Raw genomic sequence first — 27,692 nt, 5'->3', positions numbered from 1 at the left:
CTGATTGTGTTATATCTGTATTTATTGAGAATATCCCATTTAAAAATTCGTATTTGTATGTGCGTGTGCACGTGCATAACCACACCACGGGATAAATACAGAGGTCAGAGGACAACTCAGAGAAAACCGTTCTCTACTTCCATTATGTGGGATTCGGGGCTTTAACTCAGGTTGTCAGGCTCAGCAGCAAGTGCCTTTTTACCAGCTAAGCCATCTCGCTGGCCCCATTCCAAGTTTTATAAGCATCATGAACAACCCTCATAATAAGCACTTAGGAGCCATTCTCAATTTACCGGTAGAACACTCAGGTCCAACAGCCCGTCCAAATTCACCGGATACAAGTCATAGTCAGAAACCGGATTTTGGAGCAGCTGATTCTAAAACCCTCGAGCTCCTTCTGTAACCTGGTACAATGGACTCTGGGAGGTGCTCTCTTTCTCGTCATACTAGCACTTCTAGTACACTTACTGTACAGAATGATCCTGTGACTTGCCCAACTGCAGATCGCTTTCATTTGCATCCTTAATTGCAGGCTGTATTAAATTTTGCACGCCACGCAGCACTCCTCTAGAAAATCCTCCGAGCTAGGGATTAACTCAGTGATAGAGCACATGATGTGGAAGGTTCTGGGTTTGATATTCACCTCTCGGTGAAGGCAGAGTGCTCTCCTGAAGAGAAGGGTGTCTGTGGATGCGTGTTTCCCATTTCCATGGCAATCGTTTGCACAAGCACCTCCCTCTGCCCCAAACGCTCTCCCAGCTCTACTACATCTCCGACCCCTCACAACTCCCTACGGCAGTTTCTATTTCTAAATTTTGGTAAGACATGACATTTCAGGATTCCTGGGTTCCCAATCTTCTCATTCTGCCGCCCGGCAGAGCCTGCCCAGACACCCGGGGCCTGCATCCTGGAGCCAGACCGGGGCGTGGCACAGAGTCTTCGTCCTCAGGGAGACCCGAGCTCGCGGCCTGAGGTCCTACATCTTTACCGATCTTTAACAGCAGTTGCTAACTGTTGTTTTTCTTATTAAAAAGTAGTTCTCGCTGCCTCAACCAGCCCAGCGCTAGCCCCGCCCCTACCCAACAGCCCGCTGCATTCACTGCCTACTGGTACAGCCGTTCTGTCGCTCTGTCGTCATCACGCTGCGGCGGAAGTTGCTCGGGACCCAGAGCCACGCCTTCTCGGCGCGCGGCCTTGGATACCTGGCGGCCTCTGGCCTCAGGTAAGGACAGGTCGGGTCGATCGGCCGGCAGGGCGCTGGGCGGCCTAGGGATGATGACGGCCTCGGCATCCCTTTCTGGAGACCCCTAGGCCAGCCTTGTGGGAAAGAGGTCGGCAGAGGTAAACTGAGGATGCGTTAAGGGGCTGGGAAATGGTCCTGGAAATGATTTCTGGCTCCTCAGACTGCGCGTATTTGTCGTCGTCCTGCAAGAGTATGAAAGGACCCTGGACGAGGAGCCGCCAAGTGTTAGACTGAGCTATCATTGCTACCACCCTTGGTTTTTTTCCCTCACTCTGGCAAAGTTTAATTTACCTACTAAGGTTACTGAAGAGAAAATAAGAAAATGGTTGGACAGCGCTACTCAAATGCTGTTTTTAAATGCTTATTACCGCTTTTTAGCCTTTCCCTACTCTTAAGGAAACTCATTTCGGATCCTAATAGGACAGGACTCCAGATCTACTCCTCTCAACGAGGGTGCTTAGGTGCTGTTAAGTCGAAGTGTATTCCGTTAAGAGCCTTTCAATACTCAAAGGAGGTTATTCGCTTTTCCCAAAAATCTGCCCTTAATCAAAAAATATGTCCCAAAAGCTGAAAACTATAAATCCCAGTACTGTGATGCTTGAGTTCATTGTCGCATAACGGAGTAATAGGTCAATGTCATCATTAATGTGATTAAGACTTTCTAATCAAGAAACAGGGGAAGGCAGAGTACAGCATTGCATGTACACAAAATGAAAAGCATACACAAGGATGGGTGGAAAATAAAAATATAGCTCTGTCATGTGAAGTCATTTTGACAAAATGTTTTCAATTTCTTTGAAGGGGTTAGGGATGTAGCATAGTTAGTAAATTAAAACAAAATAGTTCGAAGTCACTGGGGGTGGGGGATAAGGGTAGTGCCATATGCCTGTAATCCCAGCAGAGATTGAGGCAGGCTGATCTCTGTCAGTTCGAGGCTAGCCTGATCTACAAAAACAACAACAACAACAAAAAACAACTCAAGGTCTTCTTCCTACATGCTGCATTAGAGGTTACTAAGTTATATGAGACTGTCTCAAAAGAAACAAAGTGTTTTGGTGGTATCTCATATCAGCTCTTTAAACATGAATTGGTATTGGGCAAGCTTCTAGTAATTTATGTAAAAATAATGATGCCCATTTTGAGCACCAAAATAAGTTTGAAATGGGCCAAAAATGCTTTTAATTTTTGATTGACATTTCTTTAATTTTTGATTGACATGTGTGGATGCACATGCCACTGAGTGCTTGTGCAAGTCAAAAGGCAATTTGCAGGAGTCATCCTATGGGTTTTTCAGGCTTGGTGGCAAAGTGCCTTTAATTACCAAGCCATCTTTTCAGTCCACAAAAGGACCCAAATTTCAATGTTAAAAAATTATATCATAGGAACAAAGAAATGGCTCGTGGTTAATAGCACTGGCTGCTCCTCCAGAAGATGTAGGTTTAAATCCCAGCACCCACGTGGCAGCTTAAAACTTCTGAAACTCCAGTCCCAGGAATCTGATACCCTCATACCAGACACACACACGCAGGTAAAACACCACTACACATTTAAAAAATATTATATATATATATATATATATATAAAACATTTGTCTGCACAAGACCTATACCAGATTGGGCCTGTCAACACTGACTCATGTTGGGTACAGGGCTCAGGAGACCTTGTCCCTCCCTGAGGCCCTAGCAAAAGTTGCTGGGGCAAGGAAAGACATTTTGTTCAATGGTAAAGTATTGCCACCCACTTCTTACATTCCCATAAGCAATCCTAACTGAACTTATTTTTTAAAAAAAGACATGAAAATAGAGGGAAGACTGGGAAGAAGAATGGAATTAGTGGGAGGGGAATAAAATCGAAAAATGGAGATAGTAGTACAAATATGTGCATTATGTGCATGCGTGAAATTGTCAGATCAAAATATGCTAATAAAAATCTTAGTAAAAGAATTATATCACAAAAGTCCAAGAAGAAAACATCATTGACTATACTTTTAAATCTTACCATAGGAAAAGCTCTTCTAAATACATCAGGCCGGCCAGAAGCCAGAAAAAGAAAGATTAATACTTTTAGATGTATAAAATGTGTGACCTGCAAAATTAAGCCAAAAAGTTACTAGAAGCCAGGGCTAAAGGCAAACAAACTTTTGAAAAATTTTTTTGATGACTGATCGAAAGTTATAAAACCCAGTGGAAGCCAGGCATGGTGGCACACACCTGTAATCCCAGCACTTTGGAAAGCAAAGGCAGGAAGATCTCTGAGTTCAAGGCCAGCCTGGTATACGAGTCCAGCAAGGACAGCCAAGGCTATACAGAGAAATCCTGACCAGAAAAAAAAAAAAAAAAAAGCAGAAGAACAGACAAGAAAATGAGAAGAAATACAAATAGCCAGTATGGTATAACCCTTAATCTGCAACAGCTGTTCTAAGACAGTATCAAACCAAGTGTATATGTTTATGTTTGTTTATATTTTGAACTGATATTACTGGGGCTGGAGAGATGGCTCAAGGGTTAAGAGCACTGGCTGTGCTTCCATAGGTCCTGAGTTCAACCACGTGGTGGCTCACAACCATCTGTAATGGAATCTGATGTCCTCTTCTGGCATGCAGGTGTACATGCAGATACAGCACTGATAGACAGACAGATAGGTAGATAAGCTGATGTTACAAAGCAAAAGTTAGGTGAACATAGTTTCTCTCAAAATAACCTTATTCTGGACTTACCTTTGTGATTGAGATAATACAGTGCCTATGTGATGTAGTGAAGTGTTAGGATATTGTTATGAAACATTAGGACATTGTTATAGTTCCTTGACTAGAGCCCTGTGATACCAAGGTCATCAGTTTAGTTGACAAAAATGGTTACTGACTGACTAGTAGCTCCATAGTATGTATAACATTGATAGGCTGCAGAAAGGATTGACTCATGTCTAGGGCAAGTAGTGTAGGATAGTGTTAAGATTTCATCATACAGCCAAGCGTGGTGGCACACGTCTTTAATGCCAGCACTCTGGAACTTTCCGTTTAAAATTTTAGACCATACTTAACCTCTGGTAACAACCCTTGAAAACCACAGAACTGCAGATAGGGAAGCTATTCTGTTTTGTTGGTAGAGATGACAAAAATCGGAAAATAGTGCTGTGTGGAAACAGATTGTTAATGAAAATATAAATTACTGTTGTTTTGGAGGCCAGTTGTACATTTTTTTTAACCATTCAACAGACAGTAATCTAATGCTGCAGAATGCACAAAACATCACATCTAAAGGGTTTTTAGGGAGATGGAGAGATGGCTCAGGAGGTAAGGGACACATGGCTCTTGCAGAGGCTTGGTTCCCACTGATATCAGGTGACATATAACCAGTCTACCTCTGAGGGATCTGCCTTCTGGCTGGCCTCTGTAGGCACCTATACATACATATACATACATAAAAGCAAAATGACAAAAATGAGTCTATCTGGGCTAGGGATGAAGGCCTTTAATCCCAACACTTGGAAGAAGAGACAGGTAGGTCTCTGTGAGTGTGAGGCCAGTCTGGTCTACGAATTGAGTGTTAGGACAGCCAGAGCTACAAACTGAGACTCTGTCTCAGTAGACAGGTAGGTAGGTAGTAGGTAGATAGATAGATAGATAGATAGAATTTAAAAATGAGTCTAGATAAAATTAAGATAAGTCTAGAAATGTTTTAGTATTTTGCCAGCAAAGAAAATTGAGAAACGTCATTAAATTTACGATTGGTTAAATAGTTATGCCCTTAAAACAGAATACTATGTAGTTATCTGGAAGAATTGGTCCATATGTAAAGGAAGATTATCAAATACACACTGTGTTTCAGCATAGCATTTATGGTAAGATCTTATTTTATATTTATGGTTGTGAGCCTAGCCTTTAATGGCTGAGCCATTTCTCTAGCCCAAGATCTTATTTATAAAATAAGTTATGCCTAAAATAATTGGGAGAGCTATTCTTCACTTGTCAGTATGAGCAGTGAGGAATTACTCTAGAAATATCTCAGTATACAATAGGAGGGTGATGGTAGGCAAGGTCAATGAATGTAGGCTGGTGGGGGAGCCAAAGGAGCAGCTTGGAGCTACGCCAGGCACAGGCTGGGCTGAATTTGGCTATTGGTTTTTCAGCAGTAATTATGTGTTTCACTCTCGACCTTTGAGAATCATTGAGGTTTGATGGATAGACCAGCTGTCCATTCTTCCCCAGCATTAGAGGGCACTTTAAATACTGCTTCTTGGTTTGTCTTTTATCTGTAAGGTAACCATGGAGAAGGAAGTGCGGAGTACCATTCTTTTCAATGCATACAAAAAGGAGGTGTTTACCACCAACACTGGTTACAAATCTTTGCAGAAACGACTTCGGAGTAATTGGAAGATCCAGAGGTGACCATGATCTTAGGCACTGTTTTCTGTGTGATAGTGGTGGCCTGGTTGTAGAATTAAGTCAGTATTTTGGAAATCAGTCTGCATATTATTAAGTTGCCCCCAATAAAAAACAAAGACTCATTGTAGTTATGCATATATAATATTTTAAAATGTCAGAAGTTTTCTCCGTCTTTTATTCTTGATCGTAGCCAAAAAGCAGAGAAATTATTTTTCATATTTTAAGTTGGTTTAATACTTCAGCTTAGGCAAGGAAAAGTGAGAGTTAAATGAAAATGTCTTTGTTTTTAAGTGTATCTCTTCATATGACTTTTCCCCCTTGTGGTCATGAGGATTGACCCTAACACCCTGTATAGGCTCTACAAGTGCTTTACCACTAAGTTACAACTGCAATCCTTAATTTTGTTTTTAATATGTGAAAACATGTGGTTATATAAATTAATATTAGAGCCAGGCTTTGTGGCATGTGCCTGTGATCTAAGTACTTGGGAGGTATTAGTAGGTGATGTAGAATCAAGATTAGACTTGGCTACATAGTAAGTTTGGGGCCAGCCTGAGCTGTATGATACCCTGTCTTAAAATATGGATAAACTACTGGAAGAGCTGATTGAATTAGTATTTGGAAGACTTCTTTATACTTCCATGTGGTTAGTTTGAACTCCTCTGCTTATTGGGAGTATCTGAGCAGAGCCTGGATGCCTCTAGGGCACTCAGGTGAGGGCTCTTGCTTCGGGAGAGAGGCTCTTCTAGGTTCCTAACAGTCTCAGCCTTTATGGTTCTATGTAATGAAGAGGCTGAAATAACTCTTAAATTGTTTTAAATTATGAATTTAACTTGCTCTTAAAATCATATTCCAGCTTAAAAGATGAAATCACATCTGAGAAGTTAATTGGGGTGAAATTATGGATCACAGCTGGACCAAGGGAAAAATTTACTGCAGCTGAGGTAAGGAATGTTCATTCAGAATATTCAACAACAGAAACCAACAGAGAGGCCAGGAGCAAGTAAGGGCCTGAAATCATGGATTGGAGTCTCCCTTCTATACCTACTGTGCTCTCTTAGAGTAATCATCTCCCTTTTGCGGTGATGAACTGTAATAACGCACAGTTCTAAACTCACAGTAAACATGGTTAAACGTCAAGCACACTTCTTTGCCATAATTCTACTTTGAACATAGGAAAACTGTGTATCCCAGGCTGTCCTCAAATCTGCGACTTCCTGCATCACCACCGCTTATCTATGCATTTAAATCCATGATAACAAAGATGGCCCTTATTAAACAGGTAGGAGCTAATCCTAAGTGCTGGATCCTCTTACAGTGTGGACCACCTACTCTTATGCAGTGCTGGGGGTCAAACCCAGGACCTTGTATTTGCTAGGCAAGTACTCGACTTGCCTGAGCTACATCCCCAGTCCCTGTTTGAGCATTTTAGAGCTTTAATGCTCAAAGATAAACCTGGAGATAGATCTCTTTGTGTGTTTTTGTTTTTGTCTTTTTGTTTTGTTTTTCAGTTTTCAAGACAGGGTCTCTGCTGTCCTGGAACTCACTGTGTAGACCAGGCTAGCCTCAAACTCACAGAGATCTGCTTCCGTTGCCTCCCAAGTGCTGGAATTAAACTCATTCATTACCACACCCAGAAGAGCTAGATCTTATAGAGAAAAAAAAATTTTATACTGACCTGTGAACATTTATGGCTAAAAGATTTGTGTTTATTTTTAGTTTGTTAAGGCCTTATTCATGGCTTAGGTATTTTAAACATAAGTCCTTTAACCATATTCATTGTTTTTTGTTTTTTGTTTTTTTTCTTTACATAGTTTGAAGTCCTGAAGAAATACCTTGACAATGGTGGAGATATCCTTGTGATGCTGGGAGAAGGGGGAGAATCCAGATTTGATACCAATATTAACTTTCTTCTAGAAGAATATGGAATCATGGTTAATAATGGTAATTATTATTTTACTACATTTTAGTGATTTGTGTGTCCGTGTGTGTATGTGTGCGTCAAAGTTTCATTCAGAGGTCAGAGGATAACTGGGTGGAGTTGATTCTGCTTCCACCATGTGGATTTCAAGGTTCAAGCTCAGGTTGTAGGCTTCGTGGCAAGCACCTTTACTCACTGAGCTGACATTGCTTTGGTTATTTAAAAAGGAATTGGCTGCTGTCTTAGTTTGGGTTTTGTTGCTGTGAAGAATCATCATGACCATGACAGCTCTTACAAAGGGAAACATTTAACTGGGTCTGGCTTACAGCTCAGAGGTTTAGTCCATTATTGTCATGGCAGGAAGCATGGCAGAGTGCAGGCAGACATGGTGCTGGAGAAGGAGCAGAGAGTTCTACATCTTGATCCAAAGGCAGCAGAAGGAGATTGTGTGTCACACTGGGCATACTTGAGCACAGAAGACCTCCTCAAAGACCACCTCCACAGTGACACAACTTCCTTCAACAAGGCCACGCCTCCTAATAGTGCCATTCCCTATGGGCCAAACATTCAAACACATGAGTCTGTGGGGGCCATACCTATTAAACTACCAGAACTGCCTATTTAATATTTGTATCATTGCCCTCTTGCTCCGCTGGTATACTGGGGGTGGGGGAAACCTCTTGCCAGTGTGACGTGGTCACTCATTATGAGCTACTAGTAGAGTGGACCTTTAACAAAATTGGAGGGATTTGAACAGAGTTCTAGGTTTCTTTTCATTTCAAAATTTGAATGAGTTTCTATGCCAAGCTTGTTTCTAATCTAAAATGTATCTTCCTCTTTTGTCCATAAGATGCTGTGGTTAGAAATGTATATTACAAGTATTTCCATCCTAAGGAAGCTCTGGTTTCAGATGGAGTGTTGAACAGGTAAGAGTGTTGGAAAGCAGAATGCCCTTCACCTGGTTTCTGTTCTTCTCACATCTTTGACTGCCATGCCTCCCTTGTTGGCCTTTTTGCTTTATTTATTTCTTATTCTTCAGTTTATATTTTTCCAGCTTTGGAAACCTTCACATCGACCTTTGATCAGGATACTTTCCACTCCAAGTAAAAGAAAACCATATCCAAGCTGGATTAAACGATAAAGAAGCTTTATTGCTTTGTAATCACTTTGTAATTAGGAAGTAGGGTAGGCTTGAGCATGGATTGACTAAAGGAGTCACAGCCTTAGGACCCCAGTTCCATTGTTCTCAGCTTTGCTTTACTGATTGTGTAGCTAAATACCTTTATTTGTTTGTTTGTTAAAGTTGTCTCCCTGCCCCTCCCACCTTTATTTTTTATTTATTTATTTTTTTGACCAGGTCTCCATATTTAGCCCAGTCTGGCCTCAAACTTGTCATTTTCCTGCTTCACTTTCCCAAGTGCTGGAATTATAACTGCTTGCTGCCGTAGCCAGCTTCCAGCAAGTTTTAATAGCTCCCTAATTCATAGCTACTTTTCCACACTGTCTAGAGATAGCAGAATATGATTTGGTCTCACCATTCCCCTGAGTAGTTCCGGGATTTACTGTTTGAATCATCCTAGGCCCCATGCCCACCCTCGACTGGCCCTGATTTCACCTCATGGAGACCTAGACTGAGTTATCTTTCACTGCTCTGGGTCCTGCAGACTCGGGGCTTTGGGAATTGGGACATGTGTACATGAGATAGCATTATCAGATGCCCCATGAGCCTTCCTGTGTTACAAAGTTTTCCTTGTACACTTGAGCTTGCCGTATGCAGGTACATCAGCCACCTACGTAGCCATAAGTAGCCTGGAACTTACTCACAGAGCTCCACCTGCCTCTGCCTCTCAAGTGTTGGGAATAAAGGCCTGTATCACGATGCCTGGTTCAAGCCTAAATTTTTAATGTTAAGTTTTGCAAACATAAGAGAATGTGGGTATGTGGTTGTGCTTTTATTTCATTTTTAAAAGCTGCCAAAGTACAGTTTTTGTGTCTAGTTTATATTTACTGTTGATTAAAGCAGTGTAAAATCCCCCCAACTCCTTTCCTTATAAGATTTTAATGTTTTTCTTTTAGGGAAATTAGCCGAGCTTCAGGAAAGGCTGTGCCTGGAATCATTGATGAAGACAGCAGTGGAAACAATGCCCAGTGAGTGTGTTTCTACAGCTTCCTGAGGGGGAAGAAGCTGTCATTTCCAAGAGTTGTTGTTGTTGTCAAAATGAAGAGTTTTCTGGTTTTAAAAGTAATTCTCACAAAAAGAAAAGCAAGCAAGCAAACAAACAAACAAACAAACAAACCAAAAACCACCAAATTGGGAGCTGGAGAGATGGTTCAGTGGTTAAAAGTACATACTGTTTATGCAGGACCTTAGGTTTGGTTCTCAACAGTCATATCGGGCAGCTCACAGTCACCTGTCACTCCGACTTCAAGGGATCTGAATTCTGAATTGTGTAGGTACCTGTACACACTCATTTACACATAATTAAAAATAGTGGAAACTTAGATTTTCCAATGCATGGTAATCTGATAAGATACAGGTTGTTATTTTGTTTGTTTTGTTTTGTTTTGTTTTTCAATTTTCTTGTATCTGTTCATATTTGCTTTGTTTTTGAGTATATTTCTCAATTTTGGAAAAGATTCTGTGAAGTACTGAGAAGAAGGTATACTCTTGTGTTTGGGTAAAATGTTCTGTAGCTATCTATTAGATCTGTTTGAGTAATAACATCTGTTAGTTCCATTATTTCTCTGTTTAGATTATCCATTGGTGAGAGTGGGGTATTGAAGTCTCCCACTATTAATGTGTGGGTTCGATGTGTGATTTAAGCCTTAGTAATGTTTCTTTTACAGATATGGGTGTCTTTGCATTTGGGGCATAGATGTTAAGAATTGAGATGTTATCTTGGTGATTTTTCCTTTGATGAGTATGAAGTGTCCTTCACATCTCTTTTAATTAATTTTAGTTAGAAGTCTATTTTGTTAGATATTAGAATCGCTGCACCAGCTTTCTTCATGGGTCTATTTGCTTGGAAAATATTTTTCCAGCCCTTTACTCTGAGTCATGTCTCTGGGTTGCCTTTCCCAGCCTTAATAGGAGGAGGGTGCTTAGTCTTACTGCAACTTGGTACGCCATGTTTGGTTGATACACATAGGAGGCCTGCCCTGTTCTGAAGAGAAACAGGAGGAGTAGATGGGTGAGGCAAAGGGGAGGCATTGGGGGGAGGGACTGCATATAATAATAATGATGATGATGAAAAAACAAAAACCCCAACCCATGGTACAGCTTAAAAGGAAGCAGAGTAGAAATTCTGCACTGTAAGCCAAGTGGGGTGGCTCACACCTGTAATCCCTGCACTCTGGGAGGCAGAGGCAAGCAGATCTCTGAGTTTGAGGTCAGTCTGGTGTACAAAGTGAGCCCACAACAGCCAAGGCTATACAAAGAAACCTGGTCTCAAACCAAAATGAAAAAGAAATTTAAAAAAAATGCTTTATTCTTTTAAATGATTGGATTAAATTGGCAACATCCTAATTTAGCTAAGTAGAGATAATTGCTCAACTTCATATGACTAATGTGTTGTCAGAACTTAGATGATTTAGACCTGTGGTTTGCCCCAGAATCATCATCTTTTTTTTTTTTTTTTTTTTTTGAGACAAGGTGTAGTGTGAGCTAGCCTCATGGTTGTACAGATATGCCGCCTTGTCCTGCCAGAGCCTATGCTTAGTTTTAATTATATTTCTCATTGTGTGTGGGTGGACCCGTGTACAGCAGCACATGTGTGGAGGTTAGAGAGCAAGCTGCAGTTATTAGCTCTCTCCTCACTGGGCTCTGGGGATTGAACTCAAGATTGGTGGTGTGTGTCTTTACCTGCTGAGCCATGTCATGCTCTGAAAATCCATTCTGTAATCACGTGGATGTGTTTGCTTTCTTACAGGGCTCTCACCTTTGTCTACCCTTTTGGTGCCACATTGAGCGTCATGAAACCAGCAGTGGCTGTTCTGTCCACAGGCTCTGTCTGCTTCCCACTTAACAGACCTATTTTAGCTTTCTATTACTCAAAGGTATTGACTTTCTTAGGTATGGGGGAAGGGTGTTGCTTTGTTATTGACGTAACAAAACTACTTTGTGATGGCACACGCCTTTAGTTCCAGCACTTGAGAGGCAGAGGCAGATGGAGCTCTGTGAGTCCAGTTCTATACCAGCCTGGGCTACAGGTCGAGTTCCAGGCCAGCCAAGGCTACATAGAAAAGAAAAAGACAACAAAAACAGTGATGTGTTTGTGAAACATTTGCTAACTGGCTCTGGTTAGCCTCTTGCAGAGGCCTGTTTAGTTCTTAGAATCTCACAACTACCTGCAACTCCAGTTCCAGGGGATCTGATGCTCTCCTCTAACCTGCAAAGGCTCTTACATGCATTCATGTAGATGGTCTACATGTATTCATGTAGATGAAGCACTCATATACATAAAAGAGAAATAAGTCTTTAAAAATAAATAACAGTAAAAGGTAATTGTTTTCATAGTTGATAATTTTCAAGTGTTAAGTCTTTGTACAAGGGTCTGGAGAGATGGCTCAGAAATTAAGAGCACTGTCTGCTCTTCCAGAGGTCCTGAGTTCAATTCCCCGCACCCATATGGGCACTCACAACCATCTGTACTGAGATCTGATGCCATCTGCAGATAGAGCATTCATAAAATGTTAAAAAAAAAAAGTCTTTGTGCAAATTGGCATTTATAGATATATCAGATACTTGCTAATGTGATAAATGGAACATGCAATGTGTTTTGGGATTTAAGTATCTGACGTTGCTTTGTCACCAGCAGAACCAAGGTGGAAAGCTGGCAGTGCTTGGCTCATGTCACATGTTCAGTGACCAATATTTAGATAAAGAAGAAAACAGCAAAATCATGGTAAGCATCAAATTAATGCACACTATGTAAGCATGACTTTCAAGTCATTAGAAAATGCTGATAAGTATATTTATTACTCATCTGCATGAGTTGTGCTGAACATGTTAGATGTCAGGCACTAAAAATACAAAGTTGAGTTGAGTCTGGCATAGCCTTGCTTTACAGAAGTTTATAGTATGTCAGGAAAGTGGTATACAGATTGGTGAATCTAGAAAAACTATTGGGGAAGCATGCTGAATTAGAGAGGTAGTTCACCCTGAGAAAGTGCTGAGGAGCAAGGGCCTCACTTGTAAAGCAATCAGCTTAAGCTTACGCTAAAAGCACAGGGAGCTCTTGCAGGGTTTTCAACAGCCTTAGTGGTACTCAGACCCCTCTGGGTTGTGTGGACAGTAGAAAGGAAGAGGCCAACCAGAGCCTGTTAGGAGACTGATGGAGTCACCCTTGCAGGCAAGGATGATGTCTATGGTTGTGACTAGTGAGTATAGTGAGGGGTGGCATCATGGATTAGTGAGGGTTATGTGCAGGACTGGTTGCTAATGAAGAATGGAGTAAAAATGTGGCCTTTGCTCTGTCTGCATTGCTGGAAGAGCATGTGTCTTGTGAGGATGATAATGCATTTTCTAATGCCTGCTAGACCTGAACACTGGAATTCTAGTAACTCAACTGCCAGACGAAAATGTGTGCACTGAGCTTCTCTTGTTAGTGGAATGAGCTCTTTTAGTTTTATGTTTTAGTGGGAGGTAGATTAAGGGGTCTGCCTGGAGCTCCAGTAGCTTTAATTGTTCTAAAATCTAAATATCTCCTTTTGAAAAGTTGGGTATATATATATATATATATATAATGATTTTGTCATATTACAATAGCCAAAGATAAAAAGGTGTGTTTTTAAAAGTTTAGGTGAAACTGGGTGGTGGTGGCCCACGCCTTTAATCCTAGCACTTGGGAGGCCAGGTGAATCTGTGTGAGTTTGAAGCCAGCCTGGTCTACAGAGTGAGTTCCAGGACAGCCAGGGCTACACACAGAAACCCTATCTCAGGGAGGTGGAGGGGAGTTTAGACTGTCATCCCAGTAAACAAAGGTTGCTTTAGGATTGTGAACAGGTTAGTACATGTTAGAATACCCTGAAGTAAATGATAAATGTCTGATAATAAAGGTTGCATTAGACTGAAGAATACATGTTAGTTTCCAAAGATTTTACCAGATTTCACCAATAGAAAGCTGATGATGCTCTTTTAAATTACTAGTTGTCTTTTCTCCCCCCCCCCCCCCCTTAATTATTTTGTCTAGCCTGGCCTCCAGCGCTTTCAAATAGCCAGGTGTCTAACTATATTTATCATTTCAAATGCAGGATGTTGTGTTCCAGTGGCTCATGACAGGGGACATCCACCTAAACCAGATTGATGCTGAGGACCCAGAGGTAGGAGGAAACTGAATCACTGGAAGACTGAAGTGGAAAGTGGGGCCAGGTTCTCAGAATCATGTCCAGAGGAATAGATGACTCTTCACTCATCCCTAAGACAGTTGGAAAGAAAGTGGTGCTACTTGGGGAAAGGAAGGGCACAGTATAGAAAGTCAGAAATCAATAGACAAAGTGGGTAATTAATTATAGGTTTGTTTGAGGTCAGTGCTTCTATATAAGCATCAGGATTTAAAGTTTGCTCTCTGGAAGATTACTGGGCTAGAGAGGGATAGCTCAGTGGGTAAAAGGCCCTTGTTGCGAAGCCTGACAGCCTGAGTTCAGTCCCTGGGTCTGACATGTTGGACATGTTGGAGCCAGCTCCTACACATTGTCCTCTCATGCCACATGTGTGCCTTGGTACCTGTGTCCTCACACATACAGTAAATAAATAAAATGCAAAATGTAAAAGAAGAGCAAGTTAGGACAGCTAGTCATCCTGGGAGCACTCTTTCTGTCTGGCTGTCTAAGCCTTGAAGACTTTCTGAACTAGGATTTCACTGAAGACCTTTGGCCAGAGAAATGAAAACAGATGGCTGGCCTGTTTTCATTCTCCGAGTTGTGTGTTGGGATGTGTCACGACATGATCAGTCTCCTTGCCATTACTCTTGCTTTTAGCCCGTCATCATAAAGGAGACTAAACTCTCTAAAGCTGTCGCATGTCACTGGGAAGGGGCTTATTTCTTGACTTGATTTCAAAAAAAGGTTTGAGGGCTGGAAGAGGCTGTTCCTGTTTTTAACTTGTTTAGGTTGGGTTTCACGGCATAGTCTTGGCTAGCCTGGAACTCAATATGTAGACCAGGCTGTGTTTGAACTCACAGAGAGCCACCTGCCTTTGCCTCCCAAGTACCAGGATTAAATTGACCCTAGGGTTACAGAAGAAAAGTGACTGTGTTTTATTACATCTCTGATGCTCAGGCAAGACTCGTATGCTGAAGCTAAAGATTCTGTGAAACAGGACTAGCTGTTGGTTTATTTGTTTTGTGGTGGAATTTCTCATATGCTAAGCATGTCTGAGACATCCTCTAGCCCTTCAGATGAGCAGGACTTCTGTTGTTGTTCTTTGTTTGAGACAGTGTCCCCTGTTTGTCTTGCACTCACAGCAATACTCCTGTCTCAGCCTCCTGAGTGCTGAGATCATTGGCTGTACTGTCACATCCCTCTGCATATAAAGGTTTTTTGTTGCTGTTGTTTGTTTTTTCAAGTGTTAATACGTTTCCTGTTGGCTAGCCAATTAGAGGGCCCGTCCCTGGGACCTGCTAATTATCCAACTCTCAGTAGTCATTAGGTGCCTGTAATTCTTTGTGTGGGAATGGGACCCTGTGAGACTTACCCCTTCCAAGTTACTGTGTGCATTGGTCTTGTCGTTGTTCAGGTCTTACTTAGGCTGCCACTTTGTTGAGGTACCAAAAAAGTGTAGCATCCCTGTCATTTCTGGGAGACACTATCTCACAGCAGACTTCCTGGTCCTCTGCTCCCTCTTCCTCCTGTTCCCTAAGCCTTAGTGCAGGTTTTGTTGTTGTTGTTGTTGTTGTTGTTGTTGTCTTTTCAAGACAAGGTTTCTCTGTGCAGCTTTGGCTGTCCTGGACTCACTTTGTAGATAAGGCTGGCCTCAAACTCACAGCAATCCACCTGCCTCTTCCTCCCTGTCTGCTGGGGTTATAGGTATGCACCACCACACCTGGCTTAGTGCAGTTTTAAACTATTTTAAAGTGATGGAATTACAGGCATAGATTAAAATGTAATACATTCATATGGTTCTGAATCATACACCGTGAATAGTCCTCCTTCTGTCTTTTAGCCAGGATGCTTTGTTTCCCTCCAGTGACATTAATCATAATGTCTCCTAGGTTCTTCAGAGATAGTTTGTACTTGGAATAGCTAGTCTGTGTGTGCACTTTCCTTCCCTCATCTTTTATGCAGACGATGCTACACACCCTGTATGTACACCTTTCAGCACCTTAAAAATCCCTGTTGGAGCTGGGCACGGTGGGCACACTGCAGTGCCAGCACTCAGAAGTAGAAGCAAGAGGATCAGGACTTGGTTAAGTAGTGAGTTTCAGGCCAGCCTTGGCTACATGTGACCCCTGAAAAAATTACCAGTGGAACATTTTCCATTTTTTTTTTTTTTGAAGAGCTTTCCATCTATTCATTTTCTTAAAATTTATTTTCTTTTTCTTGGTGTGTGTGTATGTGTGTGTGTGTATGTGTGTGTGTGTGCATGCACATGCCTCTATACACATATTTACCTCATATGCAGATGCCTAAGGAGGCCAGAAGAAGGCACTGGATTCTGTGATGCTGGAGTAATAAGTTGTTGTGAGCCACCTGACGTGGCTACTGGGAACCAAACTCTGGTCCTCTGAAAAGCTCTTAACACTGAGGTGTGATTTTCCCTTGTTTATAGTGCACCATATTTAACAGTGTTGTATGGAGGTGGACATTTACCTTCTCTTTTACTGTTACTGGCACAGAGCTCATGTCATCACAAGCAGTGCTAGAGATGTACTTGGCTAGGGGAGAAGGACTGGGATATAGTGTGCAAGGAGGGGCATTGGTGTCACAGGTGCTTATACAGCTAACAGGAGAAGATAGTCTTAAGAGAACAGCATTGGTCTCCCAAATGCTGGTGCTGTGTATGTTGGAGTAGGAGTTTATGGACTGTCTCTTATCATCTCCAGTTTCTCACTATAATAAAAAAGAAAACCTCAAGAGAGCTGGGCGTGGTAGCTCACATCTGTAATTCCAGCACTCAGGGAGGCAGAGGCAGATCTCTTTGAGCTCAAGGCCAGCCTGGTCTACAAAAAGCAAGTCCAGGACAGCCAAGGGTTACACAGAGACACCTTATCTTAAAACCAAACTCCCTTCCCTGCAAAAAACAAAACAAAAACCTTAGGGGAAATTGTTTTGTACAGTTGAAGTGATATAAAAGGGTATTGCCTCAGGTGGAGATGTGAGTAAATCTGAGAAAAAGAGTTGACTGCTAAGTATTCAGGGTGAAAGACAGTGATAGTAAAAGGAGACTAGTCAAGTCAACATGCTCCAACTGTGTTCAACTATGTGCAAAGTTGGAGAGTTAAAGTCAGCCAGCTTTGGGTTCAGCCAGTGAGCTTTGTTCCTCTTCCTGCATAAAGTGTCTGACAGAAGGTTCAGTTGTCAGTGATGACAAGTGGTGAGATCTCTTGGCAAGGAAATAGAAGTTTTGTAGATTGAGACCCGAGATGGTGGATGCTTGACAGATTAAACTCCCATTTACTTGTGCTGAAAGGAACTCTCTCTTGGCTTGTAGATTTCCGATTACACGATGGTACCAGACACAGCAACACTTTCAGAGCAGCTGCGAGTGTGTCTCCAGGAAGGCGATGAGAACCCTCGTGACTTTACCACCCTCTTTGACCTGTCCATTTACCAGCTTGATACCACCTGCCTCCCCAAGGTCATCAAGTTAGTACTGAGGCTGCCTGGGCTGCACACTGCAGTCCACTCTGGTTTGAAAACATGAGCCTGGCAATAGTAGTTAGGTCACACAGATGTAACAGAAAAACATTCTCAGATACGTGGAAATTGGTGGGATGTATGGATGAGGTAGAGGACCTGCTACTAATTACTATCCCACTGTGTTCCAGGGTCTGTAGGACACTGGGGTAACCACGCCTATTCCACTTTGCCAACAACTTTTCTGCATTTTAACACACAGACTTGAATTCCAAGAAACCCTTAGTACACAGATCTGTGTGGTTCCCTTAGAAGCACTTACACAGAGCAGAGACAGCACTGAGACTCTTGGACTTGTCCATCAAGCATGTAAGACACATGCCCGTGGACTCATTCCCCCAGATACCACTTAAATCTCATCTGCTCCTCCTAGCTCCACTGTCAACATTCCTCATCTGCAGCAAGTCTCCACTTTTTCTGACTCTAGTCAGTTGACAGACTGCTGCAATATTATGGGTGCTGAGTACAGCTCAGTGGAAAAACTCTCACCTGACATGTAAGCCTCTCAGTACCACTCCTGATACTGAAACAAAAAGTTTTTGTTATTTTTGGAAAACATATTAAAACATGAACCTCTATATACCTGCAGTCCCAGCATTCGGAGGTGGAAGCAAGAAGATCAGATCTTCAAGGTCAGCCTTGGTTAAGTAGTGAGTTTCAGGCCAGCCTTGGCTACATGTGACCCCTGAAAAAAATTACCAGTGAAATATTTTCCATGTTTCCTGATTTCTCACAGATTGGACCCTGGCGCTGAGTCTCAGCTGTTCCCTTGCCAGGACTTGTATCAATCACATGGGTAAATTTCCAGGGCTTTGCACAGGCAATGATGCTTGCTGCAGAGTGCCCCACGTCAGTGGATTCAGTTCCTAAAATGATCCTCATCCCTGACAACACACAGCTTAGTGGACATGGGTTAAAGAAATGCTTATTGAGCCAGGTGTACCTGCAGGGCTTTGCAATATCAGCCTGCCGTGTGGGGAGACTGAAGGGGACAGCTGAGTCCAGACTCAGGCTAGGCTACAACAGTGCTCTTGCCTGTCTTAAAAAGTCATTGTTGGAAGCTACTTCAAGTCTCTACACCTCCGCTTCCTCTTGCTTCGTAATTGTGCCACAGCCTAGAAGGTGTTTGGGGGCCTCAATGAAATGAGTTCAGTGACCCTGCACACTACAGGATCAGAAAACATTTGGTGGGGAGTACGTTGATGCTCACCAGGAATTATTTGTCCTCCCTCCACGAAGGAGGACATTTGTCCCTTTTTACTATCTGTAACTCTGTGAGCTACTACAACTCCTTGTCCAATTTAAGTTTCTCTCCCTATTCTGTTCGTTTCGGGTTTTTGAGACAGGCTTTGATTTGTCTTGAGCCTGTCTGTAATCCTCTTTCCAGGAAAGGTACACACACACACAACACATACACACACCACATGCCACACCACACATACTACACTACATACGCACCACATAACACACTATACATACACACCGCACTTACATACCACACGTACACACTACATATCATACCACATACATACTACACCACATATCACACCACACATATACACTATGCTTACATACCACAAACATACCACATACACACCACACATATCACACACACACATACCACACTACACATACCACACTTATATCTTACATACCACACACATAGCAACACACACACACACACACACACACACACACACACACACTAGCACAGCACCTGAGAGTTTGGAGACAGTGATTGGGTAGCAGTTGCTCAGCTGATCACCTCTCTGCAGCCGCAGACCTCACTCCTGCCTGAAGTCACTTGCTCACTGGCATTTATGTCTCTCACTTAATTTTGAAAGGCCATAAATATGTATCAAATGTGCATGTGGGGTCAGGTACAGTGGTGTCAGGCCTATAAATGCACACACTTGTGAGGCTGAGGCAGGAGGACTACATGTTCAAGATAAGTCAGACCCTATCTCAAAAAAACTAAATGAATAGCATGAGGAGAAAACTGAAATTAGACTAGTTGTACTACTTGCAGCATTACAGTGCAGTACAGAGGACATGTGGGTGTTAGGGACAGTGAAGGCAAAGGAGGAGTCAGAGCAGCCGCCTGAGCTTGGCCCTGGAATCTCTAATGTCCTCCACTGTTCTCCACTGTGCTGTGACAGGAAGGATCCTAGCCCCTTCTGATAGTCTTGCAGCCTCTTAAAAACTTCATTTCTTGAGATTAAGTTCCATTTTGTACTTCAAAGTTTGGCCTGAAACTTACAGTGTAGTCCATGCTGACCTTGAACTTGCTATCTTTTTGCCACAGCCTCCTGGGCATTGGGATTATAATCATGCCTTGGTTTAGTATACTTTTCAAAATAACTGTGTGACTTCTTCCCTCTCTCTTTTACTCTGGGCTTCTCTGACCAGCCCCACTTTCCAGCCCCCTTTCTGTCTCTCTATCCTGGATTTGTTTTTTTTTCATACTACTTACTGATACCTGGCATATTACCTGGTTTTCTATGTACTGTATATCTCTTCCCTAGAGTGTAAGTCTCAGGAGGGCCTCCTTTTTCTCTTTCTGCTGCAGTGCTCATGACAGGTAAAGCTACCTGGTGCATAGTAGACAGTGGATCAGCATTCGCTGAGAAAAGTGAACACATTGGAGTTTATATCATGAAGATGTGCTCACTTACCAGGAGCAGTTCATACTGGACTCTGTCTCTCAGCAGTGAAAACAATCTGGAAACAGGGAGTTGCAAGGGTCATGAGTATACACCAGATAAAAACCAAATCCCATTGAGAGGACTGATGGAATGTAAAAGAAGTTTTCCTCTCAGTTCTCAAATAAAAGTGTGATTCCCTAGAGAAATATCTTTAAGGATTATTCTGTTAGAGTAACACTGTGAAAGTTTTGTGGGTTTTTTTTTTTTTTGTTGTTGTTGTTGTTACACTTAATTTTATATGTTATAGTTTGTTTTCCATTTCTGTGATAAACACCATGACCAAAATCAGCGTAGAGAAGAAATGGTTTATTTCATCTTATACTTCCGGTCACTTTTTGTCACTGAGGGAAGTCAAGGCAGAAACTAAGGAGGGAGCTTGAAGCAGAAACCACAGGGGAATGCTGTTTCCTGGCTTGCTTCTCTGATCATGCTCAGTACTTTCTTGTAACAGTCTGGATGACTTCTCAGGGGATGGTGCCACCCACAGGGGGCTGGGCCCTCCTTTATCAGTAGCAATCAAGAAAGTGCCCCACTGCCATGTCCACAGGCCTGTCTAAGGGAGGCAGTTCTTCAACTCAGGCTTTTTCCCAGGCGTGTCAAGCTGACAACCGAGATTAGCCATCATTTTGTGTGTGTACACATGTATGCACATGTGGAAGTCAGAAGACAAATTTCAGGAGTCAGTTCTTTCTACCATGCAGGTTCTGGGATCAAACTCAGGTCATCAGGCTTGGTGGCAAGTGCTTTACCTGCTGACCTTTCTCACTAGCCTAGATGTGTGTGTGAGGTGTGTGTGTATGTGTGTGTATGTGTATTAATTTTATGTTGTGCTTTCTGGAAGCACTGAGGCTAGAACCTAGGCCATTGCATATGTTAGGCATATGCCGTATTACTGAGCTGTTTCCCCCGCCCTGTGGAACAGCACACTTTATGTTTTCTGAGTGATGCTGATGTACCCACAGTGGGAGAAGTTAGCATGCTTTACCACAGGGTCTTACTTTTATTCCCACATTTTTGTCTTTGTATTAACCCAGGGCTCATGAGGAGCTAAATGTGAAACATGAACCACTTCAGCTCGTGCAGCCTCAGTTTGAGATGCCGCTGCCAGCTCTTCAGCCTGCGGTGAGTAAGTGTGTTTAGGGGCTCCTACTGCAGAGCACCAATGCTTGTCCTCACTGTGGCCCCTTCTCTCTACTCTGCATGGCACCCTCATGGGATTCCAGTGTTCTACCTCTAAGTGTTCTACCTCTAAGCACTCAGACTCCACCTCTGTTAGCAATCCATAGGGGCTTCCCTGGGGCAGGGATCATAAGGAGTCAAGGCATGGGCTTTCCTAGCTACTAAACTTTTCCATCTTGGGGATGGGGGTTGGAAGGCATATATGAAACTGCCTAAGTGCCCTAGTTACTGTTCTATTGCTGTGAAGAGAGACTATGACCAAGGCAACTTATAAAAGAAAGCGTTTCATTGGGAGCTTGCATACAGTGAGTCTGTCAATGACCATCATGGTAAGAAGCATGCCAGTAGGCAGGCAGGCACAGGATTGGAGCAATAGCTGAGAGCTTACGTCTGATTCACCAGCAGGAGGCAAACAAAGCACAAGACCGGGCCTGGGGTGGGTTACACCAATGACATACTTCCTCCAACAAGGCCATACCTCCTAATCCTTTCCAAAACAGTTCCACCAACTAAGGACCCAGAATTCAAATACATGAGCCTGTGGGTGCCATTCTCACTCAGACCACCACACTGGATGATGAGGTAGAAAAATTTTGAGATGCCTTCCCAGGCAGTGGACTCTCAGTTTCTTCGTTTAGTTTAAACAGCCTGGTGGCAGCCAGGAGGAGACATGAACAAACATGTTCATCCTAGAGGACACTTATGACAGAAACCATGAAAGGGTTAGTACTCATGAGCTGCATCATCAATAGCCCAACCCCGGTGTAGGTGGAGACTCAGAAAAGGTCCATCTTGGAGTTTTCTGCCCACCTTTCAGGTAGTTCTCCCTGAGAGTAGCACCCACTTCTCCCCATAAATTACTGCTTACTTAACCTCCAGGTAGAGTTTTGAGTCTCATAATTTGTTAAGCTTCTTAATGCCTTCTCAGTTTCCTAACTCCTATGAGTTTCTGTTCTCCTTTCTGGTTGGAATGTTTCAGTTAGAAAAAGCAGCTGCAGAACAGCATCCATATGTAAGGTGTTGTGTAGTTTTTTAGTACATCATGAACTGAACTTGTGTTATCTTTCCCTGTCCCCATATATTCTGGAACTTTTTGTTTTGTTTTTTGTTTTCTTGGTTGTTTTTTTTTTTTCTGTTAAACATATTCTTATAACATTTTTTAAAAGATTTATTTGTTTATTTTATGTGTGTGAGTGCTCTATTTGCATGTACACCTGTATACTAGAAGAGGGCATCAGATCACATTATAGATGGTTGTCAGCCACCATGTGGTTATTGGGAATTGAACTCAGGACTTCTGGAAGAGTAGGCAGTGCTCTTAACATCTGAGCCATCTCTTTTGGCCCCCTTTGTTGTTGTTGTTTCCAAACTGGCTTTGTAGACCAGGTTGACTTCAACCTCAGAGATTCACCTGCTTCTGTCTCCCTACCGCTGGTATTAAAGGCGTACTCACCTTCTGGAATCTTGAAGAGCTAGTAGGCTTCAGTTTACTAGTGTGAAATTGGGGATGGTGATGTGGCATCCGTACAGATCAGGTTACCTGTCATGACAACTCACCAGTGGTCCATACCTATGAATATCAAGTTTCTCCCTTTCTACACTTTTCTTCATCTGCTTTCCCAACGACTTCTGTTCCTAAAGGACAGCTAGCTGGGTGTAGTGATGTAACCTGTAATTCAGGACTCAGGATCCTGTCTCAAAACAAAAGAAAGGCATGATTATAGAAGAACAAGTTGTGGCATCAAATGCTCTACACAAACCTAAACACCAGGCTTGTGCTAAATTCATGGCACTGTTACATTGCCTTGGTCAGTTCAGTGGTGTGGTTAGACCTAGTTCTGCTTGGTTTCTCACCACTCAGCCTTCCTTGACACAGGCTTAATGGGTGAGGGAAGCTGGAGGTGATGGAAGTGGGATGGTTCCTCCCAGGGGAAGGGCTCAGTCAGCCTCCCACTGCTTAATGCTTCTCATCCTTAGGCTCTGAGAGACTTTTTGCTCAAAGACTGCATTTCCTCTAGGTCTTCCCTCCTAGTTTCCGGGAGTTGCCACCTCCTCCCCTGGAGCTATTTGATTTAGATGAAACATTCTCCTCTGAGAAGGCTCGTCTTGCTCAGATCACTAACAAGTGTAAGTATTGGCCAGTTACATTATTTTTCTTTCTTTGTTTTCTTTCTTTCTTTTTGTTTTTGTTTTTGTTTTTTTGTTGTTTGTTTTGTTTTGTAAATTTATTTTTTTTTCTTTCTTAAGATTTATTTATTTATTATGTATACAGTGTTCTGCCTACAAGCCAGAAGAGGGCACCAGATCTCACTATAGATGGTTATGAGCCACCACATGGTTGCTGGGAATTGAACTAAGGACCTCTGGAGTAACTAATTCTCTTAACCTCTGAGCCGTCTCTTCAGCCCTACATTTTTTTTTTCTTATGAATTGTTTTTACCATGAACCTCTGTGACTTGCTGTAAGAGAATGCTTGAAGACTGTTCATGGAGAATTGAATCTGAGCAGATGGACAAAGCTGAACATGTCTTCACTGCCTGTGAGAAGTCTTCTGAGCTTAGTTAATCTAGTGAATTAGAACATAGTGCTAAGCAGAAAACTTAAGTCTCTCTTTTGATCCCCATAGCCTTTTAGTTTCTGACTGAACAAGTGATCATAAGGTGAATATTAGCCCTGGCTTCTACCTTGCAGACCTGGGTTGTTGGTCACAGGAACATTTAGATTAGAAAGACTCACAGGCTGGCAAGATGACGCAACAGATAAAGTGCTTGTAGAGAAAGCCTGATTTCCTGAGTTTAAAGCCTGGAACCCACTTAAAGATGAAAGGAGATAACCTGGGACAGAGTTGTCCTCTGACCTCCACACGTGCACCATGTATAAACTGTTGTCCCAGCATACACATAGAAATAATAATAATAATAATAATAAAACGATTAAGTATTCATGGGCGGGAGAGATGGCTCAGAGGTTAAGAGCACTGGCTATTTTACCAAAGGTTCTGAGTTCAATTCTTAGCAACCACATGATAGCTCATAACCATCTATATTGAGATCTGGTACCCTCTTCTGGTTTGCAGGCACATTTATATACTGTATAAATAATAAATAAATAAATCTTAAAAAATAAACAATTACCCATTCTTAAAAACAAAACAAGAATAGGAAAAGGAGTCAGAACCAAAAGACTCCTATAGACTTTAAATTGGAATGTCATTCTGCCTGTTGACCCTCCTAATGTGCTCTGCTTCTAACACAGCAAATAGGCCTGCAGCCAAACTGCAAGAGACATAAAATTAACCACCCACTATGAAGCATTGACCCTAGGAATGCAATTTAAGAAGATATGTGAGCATATACAGATGACATTATCTACTTTTAAAATGCAACAAGCTGTATGTTGCAATGCATGTCTTTAATCCTCAGGAGGCAGAGGCAGGCGGATCTCTGTGAGTTTGAGGCCCATCTGGTCCACATAGTGAGTTCCAGCACAGCAGAATTAGTGAGAGACTGCATCTCGAAAAAGCCTTCACGTCAACCAGCAAAGGAATGGTGCTCACTTGACTAACATCTAATCTGTGGTATGGAGCTTGGTGTAACAGCTCACATACCAGCACTCAAGAGGCTGAGACAGGAGAACCACTGAGGTCAAGGCCAGCCTAGGCTGCAGTGTATGACCCTGTAATAACTTATCTATACATGTCTATATATACATGTCTTATCTATACATTATCTATATATGAACAGTAATAACTTATCTATACATCTTAGATATAGGATTGCTAGGAATGGCCTCACAGAAGACCATTGTCATTACAGGTGAATTTTTCTTATTGTTTTTCTGATTTTCAGGGGATGAGGTTTAAGATGGCTTCATATAGCCAGGCTGACCTGGAACTCAGTATGTGGCTGATTCTGACTCTGAACTCCTGACTCCCCTGTGTTTACCTCCCATCAGTCCCTTCTTCTTTTTGGTTGTTTTTGAAACAGGGTTATACACTGTAGTGTAAGCTGGCTCTGAAACTCAGCTAGGTCACTTCAGCTGCCTCAAATTCATGGCACTCCTGTGTTAGCCTCTGGAGTGTTGTAAGGACAGTGCAAGCCACCTGGTGTCCTGCCCTGCTTTTCTATGGTAATCTACAGTAAAGGGTGGGATTCTGTTTCTTGTCCACTAAGGACTGAGCCCACAACTTACTTTTCTAAACACTCTTAAATTATAAATGCCACTTCCTATCCCCTAGTACTGGAGATTGGACCCCAGTACTACAGTCCAGTCCCCTACCACAGAACCATATCCCTAATCTCTTCTTTTTCTTCTTCTCCTTCTCCTTCTTCCTCTTCCTCTTCTTCCTCCTCCTCTTCTTCCTCTTCCTCTTCTTCCTCTCCCTCCTTCTCTTCCTCCTCTTCCTCTTCTTCCTCATCTTCCTCTTCCTCCTCCTCTTCCTCCTCTTCCTCTTCTTCTTCCTCTTCCTCTTCTTCTTCTGTTTTTCAAGACAAGGTTTCTATTTCTAGGTCAGGCTGTCTTGGAACTCACTCTGTAAACTAGACTATTTTCAATCTCAGAAAAAAAAAAACAAAAACACCTTACCTCTGCCTCCCAAGAACAGGGTTTAAAGGCATGTACCACCATTGCCTGGCTTACTTTTCTTTTATGTTAGAGTCTCCTTGTGTCACCAAGGCTGGTCTCAAACTTCTCAGCCTCCCTAATGCTGGGATTCTGGGTGTGTACCACCATGAATGCTGCTTTAAACTTTGTATATGCCCTTTTCATAGCAGCCTTTATATATAGAGCCTGCTATCTTCAGTTCCTTCTGTTTTGTGGTATACCAGTGCTTGATCTGGGGAATAAGAAAGCTAGAACAGACCAGCTTTACTGTGGTTAGGTTTGTCATTTTAGACTGGGCATAGTGGCTCATTCCTATAATCCCAGCACTCAGGAAGCTATGGCATGAAGACTGTTACAAGTTTGAGGCCATCCTGAGCTGTAACATGAGACTCTAACTAAAGACTGACAAAATATTCTTTATTAATAAAAGCAGTACATCCAGGGTCTCCTGAGTTGTCAGAATATAAGTCCTGTGATGACATCGTTCTAGGAAAAACTGAATAATGAGAGGAAGGTAGCACTTAAAACATGATGCCTGTGCTCTGGAAAGAGTGGAAGTGAAGGGTTAATCAAACTGTTCTGTGTTTAGGTACTGACGAAGACCTGGAATTCTATGTCAGAAAGTGTGGTGACATTCTTGGGGTTACCAGTAAACTTCCAAAGGATCAACAGGATGCCAAACATATCCTTGAGCACATCTTCTTCCAGGTGGTGGAGTTCAAGAAACTGAACCAGGAGGCCCACTGAGGTGGCAGCCCTTCGGGTGATGTCACCCATGTAGACTGTTCACAACATTCATTAGTTCTGCGAGTGCCTTCTAAGTGTCTACCAGATGAACAGCAGGTGATGATCCCTTCGAGAATGGAGCTTCTGTTCTAGCTGGAGGGTCCTGACAAACAGTAGCAGAGTGTATACGCAAGCACTTAGAGGGCTAGAGGACGGTAAGTGCTGTGGTGTAGAAAAAGCAGAGCCAAACCAGAGGGACCCAGTGTGCCAGCATTCAGTACAGTGAGCAGAGCTGCCTCAGTACACATTGATGCCAGAGTCTGGTGTGCTATTTGTGCCAGAACCTTCAACTGTACTTGTGCGAGACGTGGCTGCTGTGGGCAATGGACAGAGTCCCTGTCCTGCAGTTGTGAAAACTTCATCCGTGGGTTAGAATCAGCCATCAAGCCAGCTAATCCTTACTTGCCCCAACTAATTGTGATTCTGAATGTCAAATTAATGTTCAAAATACCAAAGAGTTACTATTTCAGGCTCTGAACTGAAGTAAAGTAAAATAAAATAAAATTCCATGTTTACTGTCTGTGGTGGTTTGAATAAGAATGACCCCATAGACTCATGTGTGTGAGCGCTTGGCCTATACGGAGTGGCACTATTAGTAGGTGTGGCCTTGTTGGAGGAAGTGTGTCACTGTGGGTCTTTGAGGTTGCCTGTACTCAAACTATGCCCAGTGTGGCACACATTCTCCTTCTGCCAGGGGATCAAAATGTAGAACTCTTGGCCCCTCCAGCACCATGCCTGCCTGCCTCTGCCGTGCTTCCCGCCATGACAGTACTGGACTAAACGTCTAGGCTGTAAGTGAGACCCATTAAATGTTTTCCCTTCTAAGAGTTGCTGTGGTCAGGTTGTCTCTTCACAACAGTTGAACTCTAAGGCACTGTCTCATCCTGGAACCTGAGAAAGATATAAGTAAAATGACATTGAGAACTTCTGAGGATCTAAACCACCTTAGGCTGCTGATTCTCTCTGTGGTTTTGAATTCTTCCTCCTCACCAAAGTGTCTATACTTCTCTCTAAAGC

At 42.5% G+C, this 27,692-nt stretch overlaps 1 protein-coding gene across 5 annotated transcripts; it reads left to right on the top strand.

Annotated features, from left to right (window-relative positions):
* Nucleotides 1–1,051: 1,051 nt before the first annotated feature.
* On the top strand, nt 1,052–27,195 carry Ift52 (intraflagellar transport 52). 5 transcript variants are annotated; one of them, XM_021636337.2, is made up of 13 exons: nt 1,052–1,222; nt 5,502–5,626; nt 6,484–6,571; nt 7,442–7,571; nt 8,399–8,474; nt 9,625–9,696; nt 11,478–11,604; nt 12,366–12,452; nt 13,801–13,869; nt 17,198–17,352; nt 21,143–21,230; nt 23,306–23,414; nt 26,479–27,195. In XM_021636337.2, the coding sequence occupies exons 2-13, from the start codon at nt 5,508–5,510 to the stop codon at nt 26,634–26,636; spliced, it is 1,278 nt and encodes a 425-aa protein (XP_021492012.1). In that variant the 5' UTR covers nt 1,052–1,222; nt 5,502–5,507; the 3' UTR covers nt 26,637–27,195. The 5 variants fall into 5 exon arrangements, with proteins under 5 accessions (XP_021492012.1, XP_021492013.1, XP_021492010.1 ...); XM_021636338.2 differs by having other exon boundaries at nt 1,052–1,341; XM_021636335.2 differs by having other exon boundaries at nt 1,134–1,222; nt 12,363–12,452.
* Nucleotides 27,196–27,692: the final 497 nt, after the last annotated feature.

The sequence above is a fragment of the Meriones unguiculatus genome, chromosome 4 (genome assembly GCF_030254825.1).
Source record: "Meriones unguiculatus strain TT.TT164.6M chromosome 4, Bangor_MerUng_6.1, whole genome shotgun sequence".
NCBI lineage: Eukaryota > Metazoa > Chordata > Mammalia > Rodentia > Muridae > Meriones > Meriones unguiculatus.
This window is presented reverse-complemented; position numbering and strand designations above follow the sequence as displayed.